This window comes from Pelodiscus sinensis, chromosome 3, assembly GCF_049634645.1.
Source record: "Pelodiscus sinensis isolate JC-2024 chromosome 3, ASM4963464v1, whole genome shotgun sequence".
Classification (NCBI taxonomy): domain Eukaryota; kingdom Metazoa; phylum Chordata; order Testudines; family Trionychidae; genus Pelodiscus; species Pelodiscus sinensis.
The window spans coordinates 153,411,656-153,433,129 of NC_134713.1; the positions used below are offsets into that span (position 1 = coordinate 153,411,656).

Sequence of the window (21,474 nt, forward strand, 5' to 3'; positions counted from 1 at the left end):
GCTCACTTTCCTGCAACCAGACCTACATGCCTGGTGTTCGTGTACACCTTTTTGCAGCTCCAAACTTTGCCACTCGGAAGGGCAGCCTGTTAGAACTGGTAAGCAGCCCTTAAATAGCCAGTTGTTGCCATGCAAAACTCAGGCCACATGTCTAACTTCCTGCCAAAAGATCAAAAGAGCGGGAAGTGCCCTCAGGGGAGGCAGGAGAAGGGCAGCTAAGATGGAGTCCAAGTTGTTGTTTGGACATTCCAAGATGGCATATCCCTGTTATTAAACACCAGAATTTCCCCCTGGCAGCTGCCTGGAAAACTTTTGCTACATTCTGGCTCCCATCTTCTGGAGCTTAATTTCTTAGGAGTTTTTTCCGACTGAGCTCTCTAGTGCCTTTTATTAGGCCTGGGTGCACCTTGCTTGACTGCCTGCCCCCTTACTCAGGCAATGAACTATCCCCAGGTTGACCTTCTGTGGAGCCTGTCACACCCAGGTTGGGGGTGCTGACACCTTAAAAGAGCCAGCTCTGTGACAATGAACAAACAAGGGGGTTTTCATTCTTTCCAGTTAGGTGCCAAAGTGATCAGATTACGGGACTGGTGCATTCTTCCCAAAATCTATCTGGTGGCACTTCAGCTAATGGGAGAGCGGTGTGCTAGCAGGTGGTCTCAGCAGGGACAGCTGTCAGATTCATGTTTGGTCTCTGAAAGATCAAGTATCACAAGATGCTTCCTCCCTAACCCCCTCCTGACATTAGGGTCAGCCTGATGTAGAATTTCCTCTCTTCTGTTCAAGTAGAAAGAGAAACAATCAGTCCATTTCAGATGCCTTCTACGCTGTGAAAGAGGCTTTCTGCACAACTCCCTTCTCCCCACCCCGGCTGCCAAACAGTCTCGTTCTGCTAGCACTGTAGAAACATCATTTTGCTTGTCCTATTCACGTTCCTCGTAGGGAAATTTGCAAGTGTGTTCCCTGGAAGCCTGTGCGTACATCACTAAATGTTGTGCTTCAGATCTAGCTGCTTGAGTAGATGCCAAAAGTGGCAGACCAGTGCTTCATAAGTTCTTTTATCAGGTCTCTTCCCACCTCAGTTTTTTTTTCAGTGCTGCTTGTCAAACTACCCATAAATGGGAATAGGCAGAGACTCTCAAAGAAGAAACTAAGGTTTGTTACTTACAAGTTCACTATGACTCGGCACATTTGCACTTCCCTTCATGTCCCCCCTACCTTCCCTTCGTTCTCAGAGCCCAAGAAGTAACTTAGCAGTGGAAGGCACTGAGAGGATGGAAGGCTCGGTTCAGTTGTCAATAAGGGTACGTCTACACTGCAACACTATTCCGAAATAACATAGTCCACATCTACACAGCAGGAAGTTATTTTGAGATAGTGTCAAAATACTGTCAAGCTGGAGAACTTCTTACTCTGACTCCTGTAACTCTCATTGTACGAGGAGTAAGGGAAGTGGGAGGAAGACTGCTCTATTTTGAAATAAGTGCTGTGTAGACGCTCCTGATTTTGAAATAAGCTACGCAGTTGAGTAGCTCAATTTGCATAGCTTATTTCAAGTTAAGCCTTGTTGTGTAGACTCACCCTAACTGATCCACAACCCATTTGAACATCAGTCTTTCCACAGACTGGAATAGGCTTTGGATCAGGTCATTAGTACCCCAAAATACTTCTTGGGAAGGAAAGACTGAGACCACTGAAGGGGGGTGAGAGAAGACATCATTTCTTGCCAATCTGACATGTTGGTGGGATATCTGTACAAAGCAGGTCACACTTGCTTGTGTATGTTCATGCTGGCTGCCCCCTGGTTTTCTAAAGGAGGACAACTGAGAGAAATTTTGTATGTACAAATGCCCAGAGAGAATGCTGCACGGAGGACGGGCCTAATTCACTCCTCACACAGCTGCTGCAAAACGTCAGCACTGCTGTGGATACTATGTTGGCATAACCCTGAGGCAGAGATGAAGGTTGTACTAACAGAAGGGGGTTTTCTGCCAGTATCAGGAATGTCATCTCGCCAAACAAAGTTAGCTATGTTGAGGGAAGCCCTTGTCTGTTGACACAGCTCTGTCTGTGCTGGGGGAGGGAGGCAGAGGAGGGGGGAATGTTAGATCAACACAGCTACGTGGCCAGGGAAGTGTGTGTGTTTCACATCCCAGGCCAATGTAGCAATGCCCAAAAGAACTTTTCAGCGTGTAGACTGGGCCTTAATTTATCTTTTGTGCATAAAGTGCCTTGTGGTTTACAGGGAAGGTGCTATCTATAGAGCCATGATTCAGCAAATTGCTTAAGAATGTGCTTCACCTAGTAAGTGCTTTGCCAAAATGAAGCTTCCCATGCCCATTACGATTGCTCTAAAGTCAGAGCAAGCAGATGCAGAGACCATTTTTACTCCAATATTGGCCAAAATGAGAGAGAAAAAGAGCTGGCAGTGGAACAAGGGCCCTATGTTCTCAGATATTTGAAGCTGGATTTAAATCCTTCCTCGCAGAGGTGTGTTGGTGCTAATGATTTAATGACATTGATACTGTCACACTGGGGGAAACAGACTCCATGAGCCACCGCAGGTCACTTTACAGTCAAATAATTCTCAAGAGTGATGTGGAGTTTCCAAAATGCTGAGTTGTTGCTGAGAGGAAGTGGTGGTGGTGGCTCATTACCCTCCTTCTTTTCCTCATTTCTATCTTGGTAGCCAGCAAAAATGATGAATATGGGAAAATTACTTTTAAATGGGGCTTGGTAGCAATTTTTGTTGTTTCCTTGAGTGGGACAGTGCTTCTTTCAGCAAGGGAGGCACCAGCATGAATTTGGCAGGAGATTCCTCCCAACATTGGCTCAGTTCCTTTGACTCTGAGGCAATGGGACCCTCAGGGCACATGTACACTAGGAAATTAATTCAAAATAACGCCTGAAATAACTATTTCTAAATAAGCTTATTGCCCAAGGGAAGCAGGAGTCCAGGCTTCAAAATAACCAGACTGTTATTTTGAAATAACAGGCTTGATAGTGTGGAAGCTCCACTTATTATTTCAAAATAAGGCCAGTTATGTCAAAATAATTCCCCAGAGTCGATCAGGGAGAGTAGGAAACAATCATTTATTTTCAGTGGCATTAGACAATTGTAAGATTAGAGGCGATGACCGAGACTTTTCCCTCAGGATTTAGACACATCAGCCACTCATTAGAATGGAAGATGTTTAAGAGCCTAAGCCACTTAGAGTATCAATGCATGACATTGCCTCACACCTTCACATCATACACTGACCCACATCTCCTTCAGATGGTTACCGTAAAATCACGAGTATAATGCGCACCTATGTATAATGTGCACCCTGACTTTAGAATCTTAGCATAATGAAAAAAACTGAACTCCTATGTACAATGTGCACCCCATTGTACAGGAAAATGGGAGGTAACCTGTTTCTGAAGTCCAGAATTTCTTGGTTTCTACTAAACTGGAACACAACATTTGATTATCCTTAAACCAGATCTGAAGCTACAGGGAAACACATGCACCAGGGAGCCGGCGGGTGCTGTGGGTGGCAACATGGCCTGCCCTGCTGCGCCAGGAGCCAACCCACCAGCACCAAGCCCAGGCTCGCTCGCTTCCCGAAGGTGGCTCCAGGCTGCAGGAGAGCAGGAGGGGGGGACGTGCTGCTTCTACCTGCAGGCTTGCCTGGGAAATGCGCGTGCAGTGGACAGTTGCCCGCGAGCCGCGCCGAGCTCGCACCTGCCGTGGGGAACCCCAGGGACTCCCAGGCACAGCCTGAAGGAGCACCAGGCAGGCAGCAAGCCAGGGCACTGCACCCTGGTGGCGCCAGTGGCGCCACCGGCTCCTCGCCTTGTCCAGGAGCCTGGTGGGGCGGAAGGCCCTGCGCTCCTCTGTGCAGAGGAGAGGGGGGAGTTTAAAACTTTTTAAAGAAATGCTCCTATGTATAATGCACACCCTGATTTTGAGCCTAAAAAACTGGGAGGGGGGGAGTGCGCATTATACTCACGATTTTACGGTAGTTTGAAGAACAATGGCAGGTGGGTTTGCATCTTGATCATCGACTGGCTTTACAGTGTGATTCTAATGAGCGGTAGAGATGTAGCCGTGTTAGTCTGGGGTAGCTGAAGCAAAATGCAGGACAATGTAGCACTTTAAAGACTTGTTAGTCTTTAAAGATTCTAGTGAGCCAGTTTATAAATCAGTGCAGAAAAGTAGATTAATCTTTGTGGACTGCCACTGACAGTAGGTGTATGTCCCCTCACACTGTGGGGGGGGGGCGGGGAAAGGAAATCAGGTCTCTGCTTTTATCTAGCCCCGGATCTCTCTCTCACCCCCTATGTGATTGGAGAAAATGAGGCAGAGAGACGTGAATGTGAGTCAGTTCTCCTCTTACCCCGCTGGGAAGAGCACACTGGTCTCTACACGCCTAGTTGTCTGCTCTAACGGGCCAGTGTCAAGTATGCTCATCTTCTGAATAGGCCCATTGCCCTGGGGCCCTATATTTTGCCTTTATACTGGAAATGTTTTACTGGGAAGCTCTGGGGCCTGGCTGCCGCTTTCCTCACATACAAGGAAGCGGAGGCCTAGATTCCTGCGAGGGGGGCAGACGGGCAGGCACACAGTAGGATGAGATTCTTCTGACAGTCATTGCTCGGCAGCGTGTGTCATTTTGAATGTCTCAGCTAGTGGAAGCCCAGCTCAGAAACCATAAGTGGACAGTGCTGTATGCAACAAAGCTGACAGCCACATTTCTCTAGTAGTTCATTCATAGTAGCCCCAGTCACAATGAATGAGATCTCCAGTGGAAGAGCTGCAGTTCTGCTGTTAAGTGTCTGGGCCCTGCCTCGAGGGCGGGGGTCAGCAACCTTTCCCAAGGGGCATGCCAAGATTTAACCCTCCTGCCCTGGGCCGCGCCGCTCTCCTGGGATGGGCTCTCTCCACTGTTCGCCCCGCTTGGGCTCCTGCCCTGGGCTCTGCTCCCGTTCTTCTGTGGGGAGGGGAGGAGCAGCACATGTGCCCGCTTCCCCTCAAGCCGGATCTGGAGTGGTGCCTCGGGACTTCCCACGCCAGCCTGAGCTGCCAGACTTTGTCTTCAGTGCATGTGCATGCCACCTCTTCCACCCTCTTGCAATTGGCTCCTGTCCTGGGGGCTGTGATGGAGCCAGGAATGCGCTTTGAATTCCCCGCCCTAGGTGGAGAAATAAAAGGGGCCAAACTGCCACAAGGGGTGGCTAAGCACAAACATGCCTAAACTCTTCCCCCCGCCCCTCCAAGCTCAGGCTCACGTCTGCGGGGCACACGCAATGAACAGGCTCCCCCTCACTTCCCCCATCCCCTGCAGAAAGCCGACACTGGCTCCAATCTTCCAGGGGCACAATGTTGGATCACCAACACAGATGGATCATTGTGGGGGGGGGGGGGGAAGCGAGGGGGAGCCCGTTCATTGCATGTGCAACTGAAAATTATCTTGTGTGCCACTTCTGGTATGTGAGGCAGATGTTGCTGACCCCTGCTCTAGGGTATGGAGTTAAAGGTTTACAATCCTCTTTAAAAACTGCAGGGAGCTGTTTTGGTGGTGGTCTCCCCGCCTTAGCAGAGAGGGCTGTGACCCCCAGGTTTTTCTAACAAATGAGGGGTTAGAATGTCAATCTGTTGACTGATGTTCTAATGGATACTTTTAGGAAGGTCGCTTTGCGGAATTACAGCAAAGTCTTTGCAAGAGCCCATACATTGGCAATTGCAGCATCAGCTGGCAGGCTAGTACTCTGGGGAAATGCTAGGAGCTTTGATTTGGGTGTCAGTACTCTGGGGAAAAAGCAGAGGCCTTCAGGCTTCTGCAGTGCTTCAGATCGCAGAGGTTCCTAATAACGGCAGGCCACCTCGTCTGTCCCAGCTGCTATGTGTTGGGTGTGTGTACTGGGTGTGTGTTCTGCGCAGGGCTGGAAGCAAAGCCCAGGTGAGTGGGGTGGCCTGTGGAAACTTAGGGGGAAACTTTAGCCCAGCCTTTACCAGGGATGGAAGGGCAGAGGCTGAAGATCGTTTTAGAAAACTCAGCTGTAAGCATGGATGCTAATGTCCCCTTCAGTTCCAAGGTGCTGGAGCACACCCCTGCCCAGAGGTTTCGCCCTGCTCTGGCATTTCTGAGAAGTTTAGAAAGCTGGGAGTAACCAGCTCATTTTTGCCGATAGGAAATGTTGTGTCCATATCTATATCCCTGCAGGGTTCTGATTATCTCAAGCATTCACTAGAACTCCCCTTGGATCTAATTTGTAGTGGGCCAAGAGGGGCAGGGATCAAAGCCCAGGCCCCGCGGACGATGGAGCTTAGGCTGCTGTGACTCGCCTGTGTCTCTGCAGGACTCAGGGCTGGGCAGGGGAGGTTCTCACCGAGCATGGGCTGTAAATGTTTATCGCTTTAGCTCCACCTGTTGCTCTCCCTTGCCAGGCCACCGAGAGTCCCATCCTGTGCCTGACTGGGAAGCAGGAAGGGATCAGAGGTGCGGCCGGACTCCTAAGCCCGTCGTCGGGAGCGGGTTTGGGCACCATGACCGTGGGGGCCAGGCTGGGGGGGAAGGTGAAAGCCAAGTTCTCCCACTTGGGGCCTGGCGAGGACAAGGTCTCTATCCTGAAGCGGCAGCAGGAGGAGGAGGACGGCGTGGGAGCCCCGGGCAGCCAGGCAGAGGAGGGGACCTGCCGCTCCAAGAAAGTACGCTTCGCCTTCCTCCCGGACAGCTACGAGCCCCTGCGGCAGGAGGGCTCGGGAAGCAGGAGCAAGTGCAAGAGGAAGCTGAGAAAGTACAGCAAGGTAAGGAGCCGCCTGCCCCGTCCCCTTCAAGCACGGCCCTGCCCGGGTTCGCTGGGGAGTCCCGGCCCTGTCCCTGCCGGCCCGCCGAGGAAACCGCCCCCGCTCCTTTGTGGGCATCTGGGGCAGACCGGCCGGGCAACGCAGCCAGCCAAGCGCCCAGATCAAAGCTGCTGCCCCCAGCACCGCGGCAGGGAGTTCCGGTGCTTGCAGGGCAGAGAGCTAGGCTGCCTGGGCGGGGCGCGCGCTCCTGGGCAAGCGGAGTTGCAGCCCCTGGGCGGAGGGCAAGCTAGGAAGCGCCTGAAACTGACCAGACCCTGCAGCGAGCCCCGCGCCTGAAACTGACCAGACCCTGCTGTGAGCCCCGCGCCTGAAACTGACCAGACCCTGCAGTGAGCCCCGCGCCTGAAACTGACCAGACCCTGCTGTGAGCCCCGCGCCTGAAACTGACCAGAGCCTGCTGTGTTCAGCAAGGCGGGGTCGCTGTGTTTGTCGCCGGAGGGTCAGACTCTCCGCGGATTTAGCTCTCTATCATCTATGGCAGAGGAAGCGTTTGCCTTCCCTTCTCTCACCAAAGGTCCCTGAAGTCCTGTGTTAACGGGGGTACTTCCCCGCCTAATGTATGTTTCAGGACTTGGCTTTCTTGGATGCCGCAGAAGCTGCGCTTGAAATCCTAAGCAGTATGAATGCTCTGAGCGTCTCTAGCTCCTTTTCCTGTGCGGTCCTGCAAATAGTTATGAATCCAACCTCCCGGCATTCTGATAGGTAAACTGAGGCATGGGCAGGTAGTCACGCACACGAGGTCACATCATAACAGAGCGTGGGCAAGAATCTAAAAATGCTGCCTCCTCACTTTCCTCCCTTGTGGGTCCCATTTTTAATGTGTGCAGTAATATGTGGCACTGATTTTTTTTCTGTCAGTGGTGCTTAAGTTGACACCTCTTAGTGGGGGAGGCCTTCTCCTTTTCTATGTGTTAGAGATGTTCCTTCAATTTTCTTCCTTCACCTTCCCCACTGTGCAATACGGCTTCAAAGAATGAATCTACTGCAGGAGCTGTCATGCTCCAGTGTGGCTGACTGTGACAGCTACTCCCAGTTTGTAGCCTGCTAGTAGAAATGTAGACTTTAAAAGTCACAATTTTCCCCTCCTGCCCCCTCCTTTGATGGGGAAGAGCTGGGCTCCCCCGTTGATCGGATGGACAAAGGAAATTTAACTTTTAAGGTATTTTTAAATAATTGACTATGTGCCAGCAAACTCAAATATCACAAACATCATATTCAAAACTAAAAGGAAAAGGGAATGCAAAAAGAGAGAGTGCATTAAATAAATACATAACAAGAATGAAGGCCAGACAACTCTTAAATGTAAGCATAAGCAACAGCTGCCCTGCCAGAGAGGTCAATGCTGGTTTTAGGAACTAAAACTAAAGGAGGAATGACTTTGTGGGGAAGGAAGATGTGGATTTTTTGCCTTCGCTTCCTGGCTGTACTGCAGACTTACTATAAGGCCTTGGGAAAGTTGCATTGTCTCTTTCTGCCTTGTTTCCTCATCTGTGAAATAGGGCAAGAGTTCCCTACCGTGCAAAGGTGATATAAGGATTGATTCATTGTAGGTAAAAGGGTTCAGACATTGTGCTGATGGGAGCCTTGCAGTATATAGATGAACAAGAGGAGAAAATGGACTACAAGAAAGCACCAGAAGTCTTAGAAGCAAAGCAGTAAGAGACCCTTTTTTAGAGGGGCGCCATGAATTTCTGGAACATTTCACCTCACTGAACTCCTATGAGTTGCCCCATTTTACAGCTAGAGAAATGAAGCAACATGGCCAAAGTTACAGCACAAATAAGTGACAGAGCTGGGAATAGACTCCTGATGCCCTGACACTTGGTCCTGTCCCTTGACCACATAACCTTGTAATGAATAATCTTGCACTGGTCTCAAGAAGAGGGTCAGGGAGTAGCGGATAATTAATTCTCATACTTCCCCATTGTAACATCATAAGTAATAAGTAGGGCACCAACCTCCGTTGTCTTTAGGTGAATCACCAACTGTTAAAAGGATACATTTAATATCTGATGGCTGCAACCCTGCCTTTGCATTGAAAAGTACATATGCACTAAAGTGGTGATCAGTGTAATAACTAATATTACTTGTCCAACTCCAACAAATGTTCTAAGTCTGTAAAATCACACTTAAAATTAACCTAAAAAATCCCAAAATATTGCTTTCAGATATTTTGAGGATTTCTAGAAGTACCCAACTGCCATATTCAGTAGGAAAGGGAAATGTCTGCTTGAAAGACAATTAATTAGTTAAAGCCGAGGAAGCATCCTGCTGACTCTTTTTTGTTCAGGAGAAACCAGTTCCGTTAAAGAAGGAATGGAACTTACTCTCACTTAGATCAAAGGATAGGAAATCTGTCATTGCCGTCTGGAAATGGCACCAAGCTAATCCATGTGACGGATACTTTACATTTCTTTGTGCTGCAGTTCTCAAGCATGATTATTTTGACATCATTCCAATTAACTACCACGACTAGTGGGTGGTTTTTTTTCTTTTCCTGCACCGACACAAAGAAGTCATAAGACAATGCCATATATCTAGAAAATGATCAGTTTATTTAGAGTCAAGAAGTCCCTGAGAATCATACACAGATTTTAAGGGGGAAAAGTCACCATTTTTTACTTTGGTAACTATTATCATTTAGATTTAAAAAAATTCCTATTCTGAAAGTAACATTCCTCTTGAATCATTTTAGTAACTCAATGTTACCCATTAATTTGCATCTGGGTGCTCAGATGTGGGTGGGTTGGGGTGTTAACTGGGTCAGCTCTTGTCATGTCCCCCATATTTCCCATACAAAACTGTTTTCACCAACCACCTATGAACAAGCCAAATAATTGACGTGGAGACGGCTGCCAGTTGCCCATTCCTGGTGTAAGTCTTAGGGCCTGTCTAAACTACAGTGGAGTGGCTGTACCACTGTAGTTCTTCTATGCTGATGGAAGGAGTTCTCCCATTGTAGCTAGGTTGATGGACTGATCAAGCGCTGTCTCTCTTGGAGACAAATTTGGTTTACTTGTGTTGATTTTTCATACTCCTGAGTGATGTAGTTACACCAACCTAATGTGCTAGAGTAGACCAAGCCTTAGTCTACGCACAAAGATTTACCCGCAAAATTATGTCGGTTAGGGGGTAGGTTTTTTCTTTGTGCAAACATAGCTATGTCAGTAAGCAACCCAGTGTAGACACAATAATAGTACAGAATAGCAGCATACAAGTTTTTATCCCGGTTTATCTTAATAGGGGTTGTGGGAAAGGGCAGAAGCACTTAAATGCCAATGTAACTGCATCTACAGTGGGGAAGGTTTGGCTTGTTTAATGATACCCATATAGTTAAACTGGCACACAAAAGGGAGGCAGAAAATAGAGATACAGTCAGAGAGGAACAGCAACTTGCATAGAGTCCTACAGCAGATCCATGTCTGAGCTGGGAAAAGAATCTGGCTGTCCTGAGTCCCAATCTGCTGCCCTACCCACTGGTCTGTGCTACGTCTCAATCCGGCCATGGGACTGAAGACTGCAGAGTTTGGTCTATGAAGGGACGTTGTTTGGTCTCATCTGGTCTTTCAGGTGCTGTAATCCAATTTTAGAGAAAGTTATGACTATAAAAGAAACAAATTGTATTCCGCTAGTTTTGTTTTAAACAGGTAAACACCTACTGCAGTATGTGCAATGTAAACATTGAAATCTTGTGCTGGTCCCTGAGGGCCTGAAAGTAAAATTGACTAGAAGTCAATTATAAACAGAAAAGCACTGGCCCAGCCATGAGAAACCAAATATCAGCACACGGCATCAAGATTGAAATGAAAATAGACAATATTTTTCAGCCTGAATAATCTACTGTGTGTTTTCTGCAATGCTGTAAACAAATGTGTGAGGTTTTTAATAAATATTTAAAGAGAGATTGTCAAAACTGGAAATGCTGACAAAAAGATGCAACGTTTGTGTACTTTTCCATTAAACATTGATCTCATTTTTAACACAATTTTAACCAGTTGGTGTCCTTTTGAATGCAAGCAATTTAATAATCCTTATCATACAGATTGTCTGCCTGGGAAAATTCAATTGGTATAAATTAAGGTGCAAGATTAAATCCAGAGTTCAATCTCAGAGTCAAAAACTCTGAGGAATGGAGGTTGGTTGTAACTCTAAATAAAATGTTAGTTAATTTGTCAAAAGTTTACAACTGAATATTGATTTAATGCAGCTTTAAAACTGTATTATACAGAAGAAAAGTATTGCTTTATGTTTGTTTTTTATTAGTATACAGTACTGTATTTGCTTTTTTGTGGGTCTATACTGCTTCCTGATTGCATACTTCCATTTCCAAATAAGGTGTGTGATTGATTGGTCAGTTCAGAACTCTGGTGTTTGTACACTGGATAACTAACTTTCTTATTATTCAACAAACAACAACAACAACAGCAAAACAAAGAGTCCTGTGGCACCTTATGGGCTAACAGATTGATTTGGGCATAAGATGCATCTGACAAAATGGTTTTTACCCACAAAAGCTTATCTGTTAGTCTATAAGGTGCCACAGGCCTATTTTTGAAGATACAGATGAAAACAGCTACCCCTTGATACAGAATAAGGGTACGTCTAGACTACCGCGTTTTGTCGACGGAAGTTTTGTCGACAGATACTGTCGACAAAACTTCCGTCGACAATTTGTGTCCAGACACATGGAGTTCTGTCGACAAAGCAAGCCGCTTTGTCGACAGAACTCCGTAGTCTGGACGCAGTGTTACAGGCAATAACACCTTCTGTCGACAGAGTTCTGTCGACAGAAGGTGTTATGCCTCGTAAAATGAGGTATACCAGCGTCGACAAAACCGTGGAGTTCTGTCGACGTTATGTCGACAGAACTCCGCGGTAGTGTAGACGCTGGTATTGTTTTGTCGACAAAAGTCCACTTTTGTTGACAAAACTAGGTAGTCTAGACAAAAGAGTGCTCATGTGGCAGTTGATGCTGGTATAACTGTATCTGTTGAATTATGCTAGTCTAACTGGTAAATGTTCCCCTGTGGACAAGTTCTACTAAGATGGTGGGTCTGTTCATACTCTGAGGTTGTTGAAGGGCATATAAAATTGCTGCCCTTTGTTTGAGTCCCTCCAAACTGTTTAACCTGATGTTATCTTTTTGTTGTCTCTCCCACCACCCCCATTCCATGAATGTAGAATGTGGGCAAAGCTCTCCAGAAAGGATGTCGCTACTTGGTGATTGGCCTGCAGGGATTAGCAACAGCCTATGCAGCACCCTTTGGAGTGGCAGCCTCAGTAGCCTCTTTGGTCCGCTAGAGTGGCTTTACCTGTCATAAGGGAAGAAGAAATGAGCTTTCACAGAGGAGTGCAGTGATTTGTACTTCCCTAGCATTAGAGCCGCTGCTGGGACCTGTGTCTGAAAACTCTTTTCAACAACAGCAGTATATGAAGATGCTGACGTGACATATTTTAATGGACCAAGTGTGTTTCTCCAGTACCTTTCATGCAACCATCACAAGTGCTTTTTGGCTCTTAAAATCAGATTGAGTGAAAGAATGTGCAAACCCAGGGAAAAACTTGTTGATGAACTGAGCCAACATAACTATATAACTATAAAATTTGTAGTTATAAATTAATTAATTTACTCAAATTACTGAGGCTATTTGTGAAAAGGAGCAAAGGGGAAGGGAAAGCAAGTAGACGAGGGAGAGAGGTATGAGTGAACTGAAAGGGGGGATGAGGCGGGAGAAGCAGTGATTTGATGCGGGCTACAAGAAGGAGGAGGAGTCAAAATAATGGAAGGAAATGGAGATAGTAAAGGTAGCAGGAAAAATAGACTTAAAAGTAGCCTTTGATTTATTTGCTTGTGTATTTTAATGCTCCATCAGTGACAGCTACAATCAATATGTTTAGATATTGTATGCAGAGCTTAACTCAGGGCAGAGACAAAGTAGTCCTACTTCAGTCTTGTTAATTACAGATGTTGAGAAATCATGCCTTGGGCCCTGCAAAATCATGAGATTCGGGAACAATCACCAGATTTTTAAAAAGATATATATTTTGTTTGCTTTCTGGGTGTTGAGCCTTTAGGGTTTCCTCTAGTCATACTTCTGAGCTTCTCTCTGCAATTGTGAGGGCTAGAAAATAACTTTAAAAATGAAAGCAGAGAATCTTGTGTAATTACTTGACTCTGGGAGTTGTGGCTTTATGGAAAGTACCAAATATTGCAAGACTCTCTGTAGTCACATCTGAGGCCAATAGAATTCTACTAATTCTGTATTCATTTCATGTAATGAAAGTGGCAGTGATGGTGTATCAAAATGAAACTTTCAGATGGCTGGGCTATGAAATCTGGATGGAGATCTCCTAATATCACACTGTGAAGAAGCATTTTTCTTACTAATATTCAGAGTCCTAAGTTATACTTTTCTGCTAATTTTGCAACTAAATTTTGTTGGCTTGTTCTCTTTGCCTTATTATGAATGAACTGGAATTGCTTCTTTATCAAGCCCGATTGTGTTTCTTTGAACAGTGATCAGAAAAATGAACACACATCTATAGTCTTTTCTAGTGGAACTGTAAATAAAAGTAAAATGTTTCTTGTGCTTCTGTGAAGGTTATTTTTACATGCACAAATGAAGGAAAGTTTTTTATTCCCAGAACAAGTACAGCATAGGCAGCCACATTGCTTAGTCAACAGGCCTCCACCCTCCCCTGGGGACACCGTCTCTACAGATGAGAGATAGGTTAGTGTCAAGGGACCCATATGTCAGCTCAAACGTCACAAGGCAGCCAGTTGTGATAGTGTTTTTTGCAGTGTGAACTCTTGTTCACTCGGACCTGCACTGAGACCCACAATCCTCACTTCACACAAGTCACCCCCTATATCTGGATTAATCTCACTTTTTTATATATATAGCTCTGTTTTTGCTTCCTCTTGAGACTTGTGATTCTTTGGGTGGGGGAAGGGAATAGTGAGAAGGATCCAGGGCTCAGTTGTTGATTCCGTATGTATGTTACACACCCCGCCAGCAGTTACAGCATCATAATGTAATAGCTAATGGGTAACTCACAGACTCTAGCCTGTGTTATCACCAGGGACTTTCCACAAAGGTAAATATGAACTTTAATTTGTAAATGGCCTAGCCTGAGGGGGTGTGTGCTCTTGTCTACTGAACTATGGCCTCCCTTTGGCTCAGACAGCTTCTATGGAATAGGCTTGCTGCTATCAATGCATTTTCAAATTGGAGTGAGAGACAGAGTCTTCAGTAGTGAGCCTGAAAAAAAAAAAAGATTGAGGCTTATTGGCAAGAGAAACTCATGGTAAATGGTGCTTCTAAAAGAGACCAAAACATAACAATCAAAGGAGGGAGAGAGAAGATAAACAACTACTGTCAAAAATGAAACTGTCAGTGATTCATGTCAAAGCAGATTTCCCTCCTTGAAATAAACCGGTTCATTTCTTGCTGAGGCTGCCAATTGTTGTCCTTTATCTGTTTTTCTGGACCAACGCTCTCCTGTCCTTCCTCCTTTCAACATAAAGTCAGGCTAAGGGCTTGGTGTGCCAGTTGCTAGCATAGCACAGAGTGAAAAGGCAGGAATGGATACAAAACACCAAGTCAGCAAAAGCCCAGAACAGAAAAACCAGTTCAGTGGCATAGGATCTAATTTTCTGGGGTGCAAAGGGGCACACGGGTCCAGCTGTAGTCTGCCTGCCTAGTACCTCTGTGATTCAGGACCTGATCAGTTTGCAGTCTGAAAAGGCAGTGCTGTATTGCTTCTGGCCTTGGCGCAGCAGGGATTTGAATGAGCTGCAGCGTGCTCATGAACAAAACAGTGCCAGTCATCCGGTGGGGAGGTTGAAGGAGCTCTGAAGTTACACCCCAGCCTCCAGGCGGGATCGCCAGAGCAGTGTGTGGATTATACCTAGATGTGGGTTTAGGCCTTTCTCTGCTGTTACCTAAATACAGTGAACCTAGGGAATTCCCTAGAATGGGAATTGCCTGTGTCTCCAGTTGAAGGGGTAACAGTAATGAAACTTTCACAGTGAGATCTCATCTTCCAAGTGTTTGTCAGGAGTTTGAGTTTCTGTTTAAGCATTTAACCAGAGGAAATGCTGTGGCTGCATGGCCAGCCTTTACAAATAATAAGGGAGGCCCCCAAAATCATACGGTTGGCTTAAAAGTAATGAGATGTAATAAACTTGGCACTAAGTTCTATGCCTTCTGATATCTGAGCATTTATGGTGCACTCAGGTCACAATTTCAAGTTTTTCTCTACAGCCATGAGGACTAGGAACTTTTCCCAGCCCCAAATGAAAGCTGAAGTTTTTGGGTCACAAAATCTCCTGGCATCAGGGGCATATTATTTGATATTTAAAATACTGCAAGACTTGCAAAAAAATGCAAGAGTCAGCAGCGGTGCAGCATGGGCAACTAGGTGAAAGAGGATTAAGTTTTAAACCGTGATTTAAATTCCTTCCCCTCTCAATTGCTTGGGGTTTGATTTCTTGCGATATCATCATCCCACTAGTTTTAGAGTCACCACAGAATCCTTTCAGCAGTTCTCCAACTGCATTGCACTCGGTCCTCCTTTGGGTGACAAAAATTACCATGTGATCCCAGGAAGGAGGCCGAAGCCTGAGCCCCACCACTTTGGGCAGAGGGGCCAAAGCTAAAGCCCAAATGTTCCAGCCCTGAGCAGGGGAGATTGGGCTTTGGCTTCAGCCTTAGGCCTCAGCATGTCTAATGCTAAGCTGGGCGACTCCCACCCCACTAAAATGGGGTCAAGATCCACTTGGAGTCCTGACCCACAGTTTCAGAACCACTGGAGACCGGAAGCTACTTTTTTTAAAAAAAACGGAGCCTTTTAAAATGTAGATAATAAGGAAGCAAAAATGGGCAAATCCACACCTTTTTGGCTTTTAAATAAAGTCCTGGCCTTATTCCAACTGCCTGTGGGGATCGTTACAAATCCTGTGTCACTGAACAGAATGAGGCCTAGGAGTTTTGTTCTGGCCATTGCAGTCCAAGGGCCTTTATAACTCTCCACGGAGTCAGAGGAAATATTAAAGCTGCATAATGGTGCTTGGCTTCACCTGCACAAGTTGCTCCCCTGCAGAGAGGAGAGGTGGCCCATGGGTCAGCAGCAGCTTGCATCAGAAAAGGCCTCAGCACGGATTAACGTGAACTTTTATGAGTCACTTATGAACTTTGCTAGTCACAGTGTAGTGTTAGCTTAAGAAACAAGCCACCCATCGGAGAGACTCTGCCTGTCCGGCCAGACCACAGCACTAGTGTTGCCACCTTGGTCAGATTCACGAACGGGACACTCCGGCAGAACACCCTGCCCTGCCTCTTCCTCTTAGGCCCCACCCTTTCCCCATCTATTGCCCTCAAAACCCTGCCCTGCCTCACCTCTTCCCCTGAAGCCCACCCCATCCAACACCTCTCACCCCCTCCTCCTTCCCCTCTCCCACCCAAATCAGGGGGGACTCATCTTTGGAGCCCGGCTGGGAGCTGCAGACACGTGATGCAGGTAAGAGGCAGCCCCAACTGAATAGGGACTGGCGCAGGTATAAGCCAGCTCCTCCCCTAATCACAATAACCAGACTTTGTCTGGTCAGATCGACTGAGTGAACATGCAATGTCAGGTCCCCAATTTGACTCCACTTTCCAGTCTAAAACAGGGCACCCGGCCACCCTACACAGTGCAAACAGGGGGGACTGTGTCGGCTGTATTCAAAATGTTATATTTTTCTCTCTTTAAATGTTCTGTGTTTCATTTCTGCAGCCCCCTGCTCGCTCACTCATTGTTCACCCTTTATCCTCCCCTCCCTCAGGTACATTTTGTGCCACCTTCTATAGCAGGGGTCTCAAACTCAATTTACCTCAGGACCAGTGCCGGTCCTCAAATCCTCCTAGTGGGTCAGCGGGCATCCCCTTCTGGCAGGGCTCCAGAGGGGTGGCGGGCTCTGTGCATTGCCTCTCTGCATCTCTGCAGGCCCATGTGCTCCCCCCAGGGCAATTTAAAACCCACTGGGGGAGTCCTGCCCCGACCATGGGCAGTGCCGCAGGGCTGGAGAAGCTTCCTGCTGCTAGTTCCATGCAGTGGCCCGCATGTCCCTGTGGCCCAGCGTAGGTGTGTCTGTCCATAGGTGTAAGCTGTGAAACCATTAACTCATTTTGTGAAACTGACTCGATATCAGGGATGTCAGCTTTCCTGATTTGTTCACAAGCCTCCTGATAATTGGGGCTTTATTGTTTTCTGCAAAGCCCCCGCCATGTTAGAATTAAGCCAGATCTAGGAACTTCAATACCTGAAGAATCATGTGCCGCTATCAACTGTGATGACTCTTTGTAGATTATGCTTGTTGCTATTAGAAGAGAAAACCAGCCTTCCTTTTCCCTTTTTCTTTCTTTCTTTCTAACAGAAGGAACTGGGGAAACTTTTGGGATGGGGGGAGCCTATACAGGAAGGATGGACTCCACCTAAACCAAAGTGGATCCAGACTGCTGGCACTTAACATTGAAAAGGTTGCAGAGCAGTTTTTTAACTAAGAGATGGGGGAAAACTGATAGGTGTGGAGGAGCACGCAGAGTGGACAGAGATGACTCTTAGAGGAGAGTTTATTGATAGAGATTCTCTAGGTTTTAGTCAGGAGGAGAGGATGGAAGAGGATAAAGTATGGGCCAGATCAAACGAAAAACATTCACATAAAAAGAATCTGACACATCAGAAAAGGGCAGACAGATAAACAGTGACAAGTTTTTAAAGAGCTTGTACACAAATGCTAGAAGTCTAAAAAATAAGATGGGTGAACTAGAGTGCCTTGTGTTAAAGGAGGATACTGATATAATAGGCATCACAGAAATCTGGTGGAGTGAGGACAATCAATGGGACACAATCATTCCGGGGTACAAAATATATTGGAAGGACAGAACAGGTCATGTGGGTGGGAGAGTGGCACTATATGTGAAAGAGAATATAGAATCAAATGAAGTAAAAATCTTGAAAGAATCAACATGTTCCATAGAATCACTATGGATAGTAATTCCCTGCTCTAATAAGAATATAATAGTAGGGATCTATTATCGACCACCTGACTAGGACAGTAATAGTGATTATGAAATGCTAAGAGAGATTACAGAGGCTATCAAAATAGAGAACTCAATAATAGTGGGGGATTTCAACTATCCCCATATTGACTGGGTACATGTCACCTCAGGACGAGATGCAGAAACAACATTTCTTGATACCTTAAATGACTGCTCCTTGGAGCAGCTGGTACAGGAACCCAAAAGAGAAGAGGCAATTCTCAATTTAGTCCTGAGTGGCACGCAGGATCTGGTCCAAGAAGTAAGTATAACAGGACCACTTGGAAATAGTGACCATAATATAATAACATTTAACATTCCTATGGTGGGAAAAACACCTCAGCAGCCCAACACTGTGGTGTTTAATTTCAAAAAGGGGAACTATTGAAAAATGAGGTTAGTTAAATAGAAATTAAAAGGTACAGTGACTAAAATAAAATCCCTGCAAGCTGCATGGACACTTTTCAAAGACACCATAATAGAGGCCCAACTTAAATGTATATCCCAAATTAAAAAACATCATAGAAGAACTAAAATGGAGCCACCGTGGCTTAACAGCCATGTAAAAGCAGCAGTGAGAGATAAATAGACATCTTTTAAAAAGTGGAAGTCACATCCTAGTGCAGTAAATAGAAAGGCACATAAACATTGACAAATTAAGTGTAAAAATGTAATAAGAAAAGCCAAAAAGGAGTTTGAAGAACAGCTAGCCAAAAACTCAAAAGGTAATAACAAAATGTTTTTTAAGTATATCTGAAGCAGAAAGCCTGCTAAAAAACCAATGGGGCGCCTGGACGATCGAGATACAAAAGGATCACTTAAAGACGATAAAGTCATTTTGGAGAAACTAAATAAATTCTTTGCTTCAGTCTTCACGGCTGAGGACGTTAGGAGATTCCCAAACCTGACCCATCCTTTGTAGGTGACAAAACTGAGGACTTGTCACAGATTGAAGTGTCATTAGACGAGGTTTTGGAATTAATTGATAAACTTAACAGTAACAAGTCACCGAGACCAGATGGCATTCATCCAAGAGTTCTGAAAGAACTCAAATGTGAAATTGTGGAACTAACAACTATGGTTTGTAACCTATCCTTTAAATCAGCTTCTGTACCCAATGACTGGAAGATAGCTAATGTAATGCCAATATTTAAAAAGGGCTCTAGAGGTGATCCCGGCAATTACAGACCAGTAAGTCTAACGTCAGTACAGGGAAAATTAGTTGAAACAATAGTAAAGAATAAAATTGTCAGACACATAGAAGAACATAATTTGTTGGGCAAAAGTCAACATGGTTTCTGTAAAGTGAAATCATGTCTTACTAACCTATTAGAGTTCTTTGAAGGGGTTAACAAACATGTGGACAAGGGGGATCCAGTAGATATAGTGTACTTAGATTTCCAGAAAGCCTTTGACAAGGTCCCTCACCAAAGGCTCTTACGTAAATTGAGTTGTCATGGGATAAGAGGGAAGATCCTTTCATGGACTAAGAACTGGTTAGAAGACAGGAAACAAAGGGTAGGAATAAATTCAGAACGGAGAAGGGTAACTAGTGGTGTTCCCCAAGGGTCAGTCCTAGGACCAATCCTATTCAACTTATTCATAAATGATCTGGAGAAAGGGGTAAACAGTGAGGTGGCAAAGTTTGCAGGCAATACTAAACTACTCAAGGTAGTTAAGACCAAAGCAGACCCGTGAAGAACTTAAAAAAGATCTCACCAAACTAAGTGACTGGGCAACAAAATAGCAAATGAAATTTAATGTGGATAAATGTAAAGTAATGCATGTCGGAAAAAATAACCCCAACTGTACATATAATATGATGGGGGCTAATTTAGCTATAACTAATCAGGAAAGAAATCTTGGAGTCATTGTGTATAGTTCTCTGAAGACATCCATGCGGTGTGCAGCAGCAGTAAAAAAAGCAAACGGGATGTTAGGAATCATTAAAAAAGGGATAGAGAATAAGACGGAGAATATCTTATTGCCCTTATATAAATCCATGGTGTGACGGCGCGTTGGGGGTTCCCCGTCTCCTGCACCCCGAAATGGCACAGACTGCACCAGCCAGTGGAATTGAGGGTGGTTTATTGCTCCTCCAGCACAGCGCAGCACAGATGTAATCTGGTTACAGGAACTGGGCTAGGATGCCTCAGGCCCCCTTGAGATGGGGGAGACTGGGCCCCTAAACTCCAGCCCCTTCCCCTAGGCTCTCCTCCATGCCCTCCGACAGCCAGCAACCAACTCACTAACTTCCAGCCCTGCCCCCCAGCCAGGGCAGCATCCACCTTCCTTTGTTCCTCTCCATGGGGGGTGTCTGGCCACTGGTTCAACAAGTTTGGCATTACCTCTGCCTAGTGAGGTTTTCCCTGCTGGGTCTTGCTCCAGACAGCAGGGGTCACCACAGCCCAGCAAGTACCCCCACTACGTCACACATGGTACTCCCACATCCTGAATACTGCGTACAGATGTGGTCGTCTCATCTCAAAAAAGATATATTGGCATTAGAAAAGGTTCAGAGAAGGGCAATTAAAAAGATTAAGGGTTTGGAATGGGTCCTATATAAGGAGAGATTAAAGAGACGGGGGACTTTTCAGCTTGGAAAAGAGGAGACTAAGGGGGGATATGATACAGGTATATAAAATCATGAGTGAAATGGAAAAAGTGATAAGGAAAAGTTATTTACTTATTCCCATAATATAAGAACTAGGGGCCACCAAATGAAACTAATGGGCAGCAGGTTTAAAACAAATAAAAGGAAGTTCTTCTTCACATAGCGCATCATCAACCTTTGGAACTCCTTGCCTGAGGAGGTTGTGAAGACTAGGACTATAACAGGGTTTAAAAGAGAACCAGATAAATTCATGGAGGTTAAGTCAATAAATGGCTATTAGCCAGTATGGTAAGGAATGGTGTCCCCAGCCTCTGTTTGTCAGAGGGCAGGAGAAAGATCATTACCTGTTCGATTCACTCCCTCTGGGACACCTGGCATTGGCCACTGTTGGCAGACAGGGTACTAGGCTGGATGGACCTTTGTTCTGACCCAGTATGGCCGTTCTTATGTTCTTAAGACTCAGGTCTCATGGTTTGTGAGGGAAAGCTAGAAAACATGCCCCAAGACATCAAACACCAGATGCCAAATAAAAAGATCCCCAAGTGTATTTTGGGGGGGGGGATTTCAAGAAGCCTTTCTCTTTTGTGTGTGTGTGTGTGTGTGTGTGTGTGTGTGTGAGAGGGAGGGACTGATTCATGAGTTTTGAAAATGTGGGGTGGGCAGTACAGAACGTGCAAGTTGATAGTGTATACCACTGGGTCCAGGAACCCAGGGAGACCAGGATCTCGGACTTGAAACTGAGACTTCACACTGGCACCCCGTGTCCTCCCTCTGGAATCCCGCCTGCCCTCCCCCCCACTAACGCCTGTATCCTCTCCCTGGGATCCTTGCCTCTGCCCGGGATAACTGAAAGCAAAACGCACCAGCTCCGCCCCCGTAGCGCATCAGTTCGGGTGACTCCCTGGCCGGCACGGTTCACACAGCAG

The 21,474-nt window shown here is 45.9% G+C and overlaps 1 protein-coding gene across 1 annotated transcript; it reads left to right on the top strand.

Moving 5' to 3' along the window:
* The first annotated feature begins 6,431 nt into the window (after window positions 1-6,431).
* On the top strand, window positions 6,432-13,443 carry LOC102456603 (required for drug-induced death protein 1). The gene is made up of 2 exons (XM_075925229.1): window positions 6,432-6,793; window positions 12,035-13,443. Exons 1-2 carry the CDS (start codon window positions 6,533-6,535, stop codon window positions 12,152-12,154), a joined length of 381 nt encoding a protein of 126 aa, XP_075781344.1. The 5' UTR covers window positions 6,432-6,532; the 3' UTR covers window positions 12,155-13,443.
* The last annotated feature ends 8,031 nt before the right edge of the window (window positions 13,444-21,474 follow it).

Bases quoted from the DNA above. Each gene is read 5' to 3' on its own strand.
- LOC102456603 (XM_075925229.1), top strand. From the start codon at position 6,533: ATGACCGTGGGGGCCAGGCTGGGGGGGAAGGTGAAAGCCAAGTTCTCC. The intron at 6,794-12,034 runs GTAAGGAGCCGC...CCATGAATGTAG, and splicing joins AGCTGAGAAAGTACAGCAAG to AATGTGGGCAAAGCTCTCCA.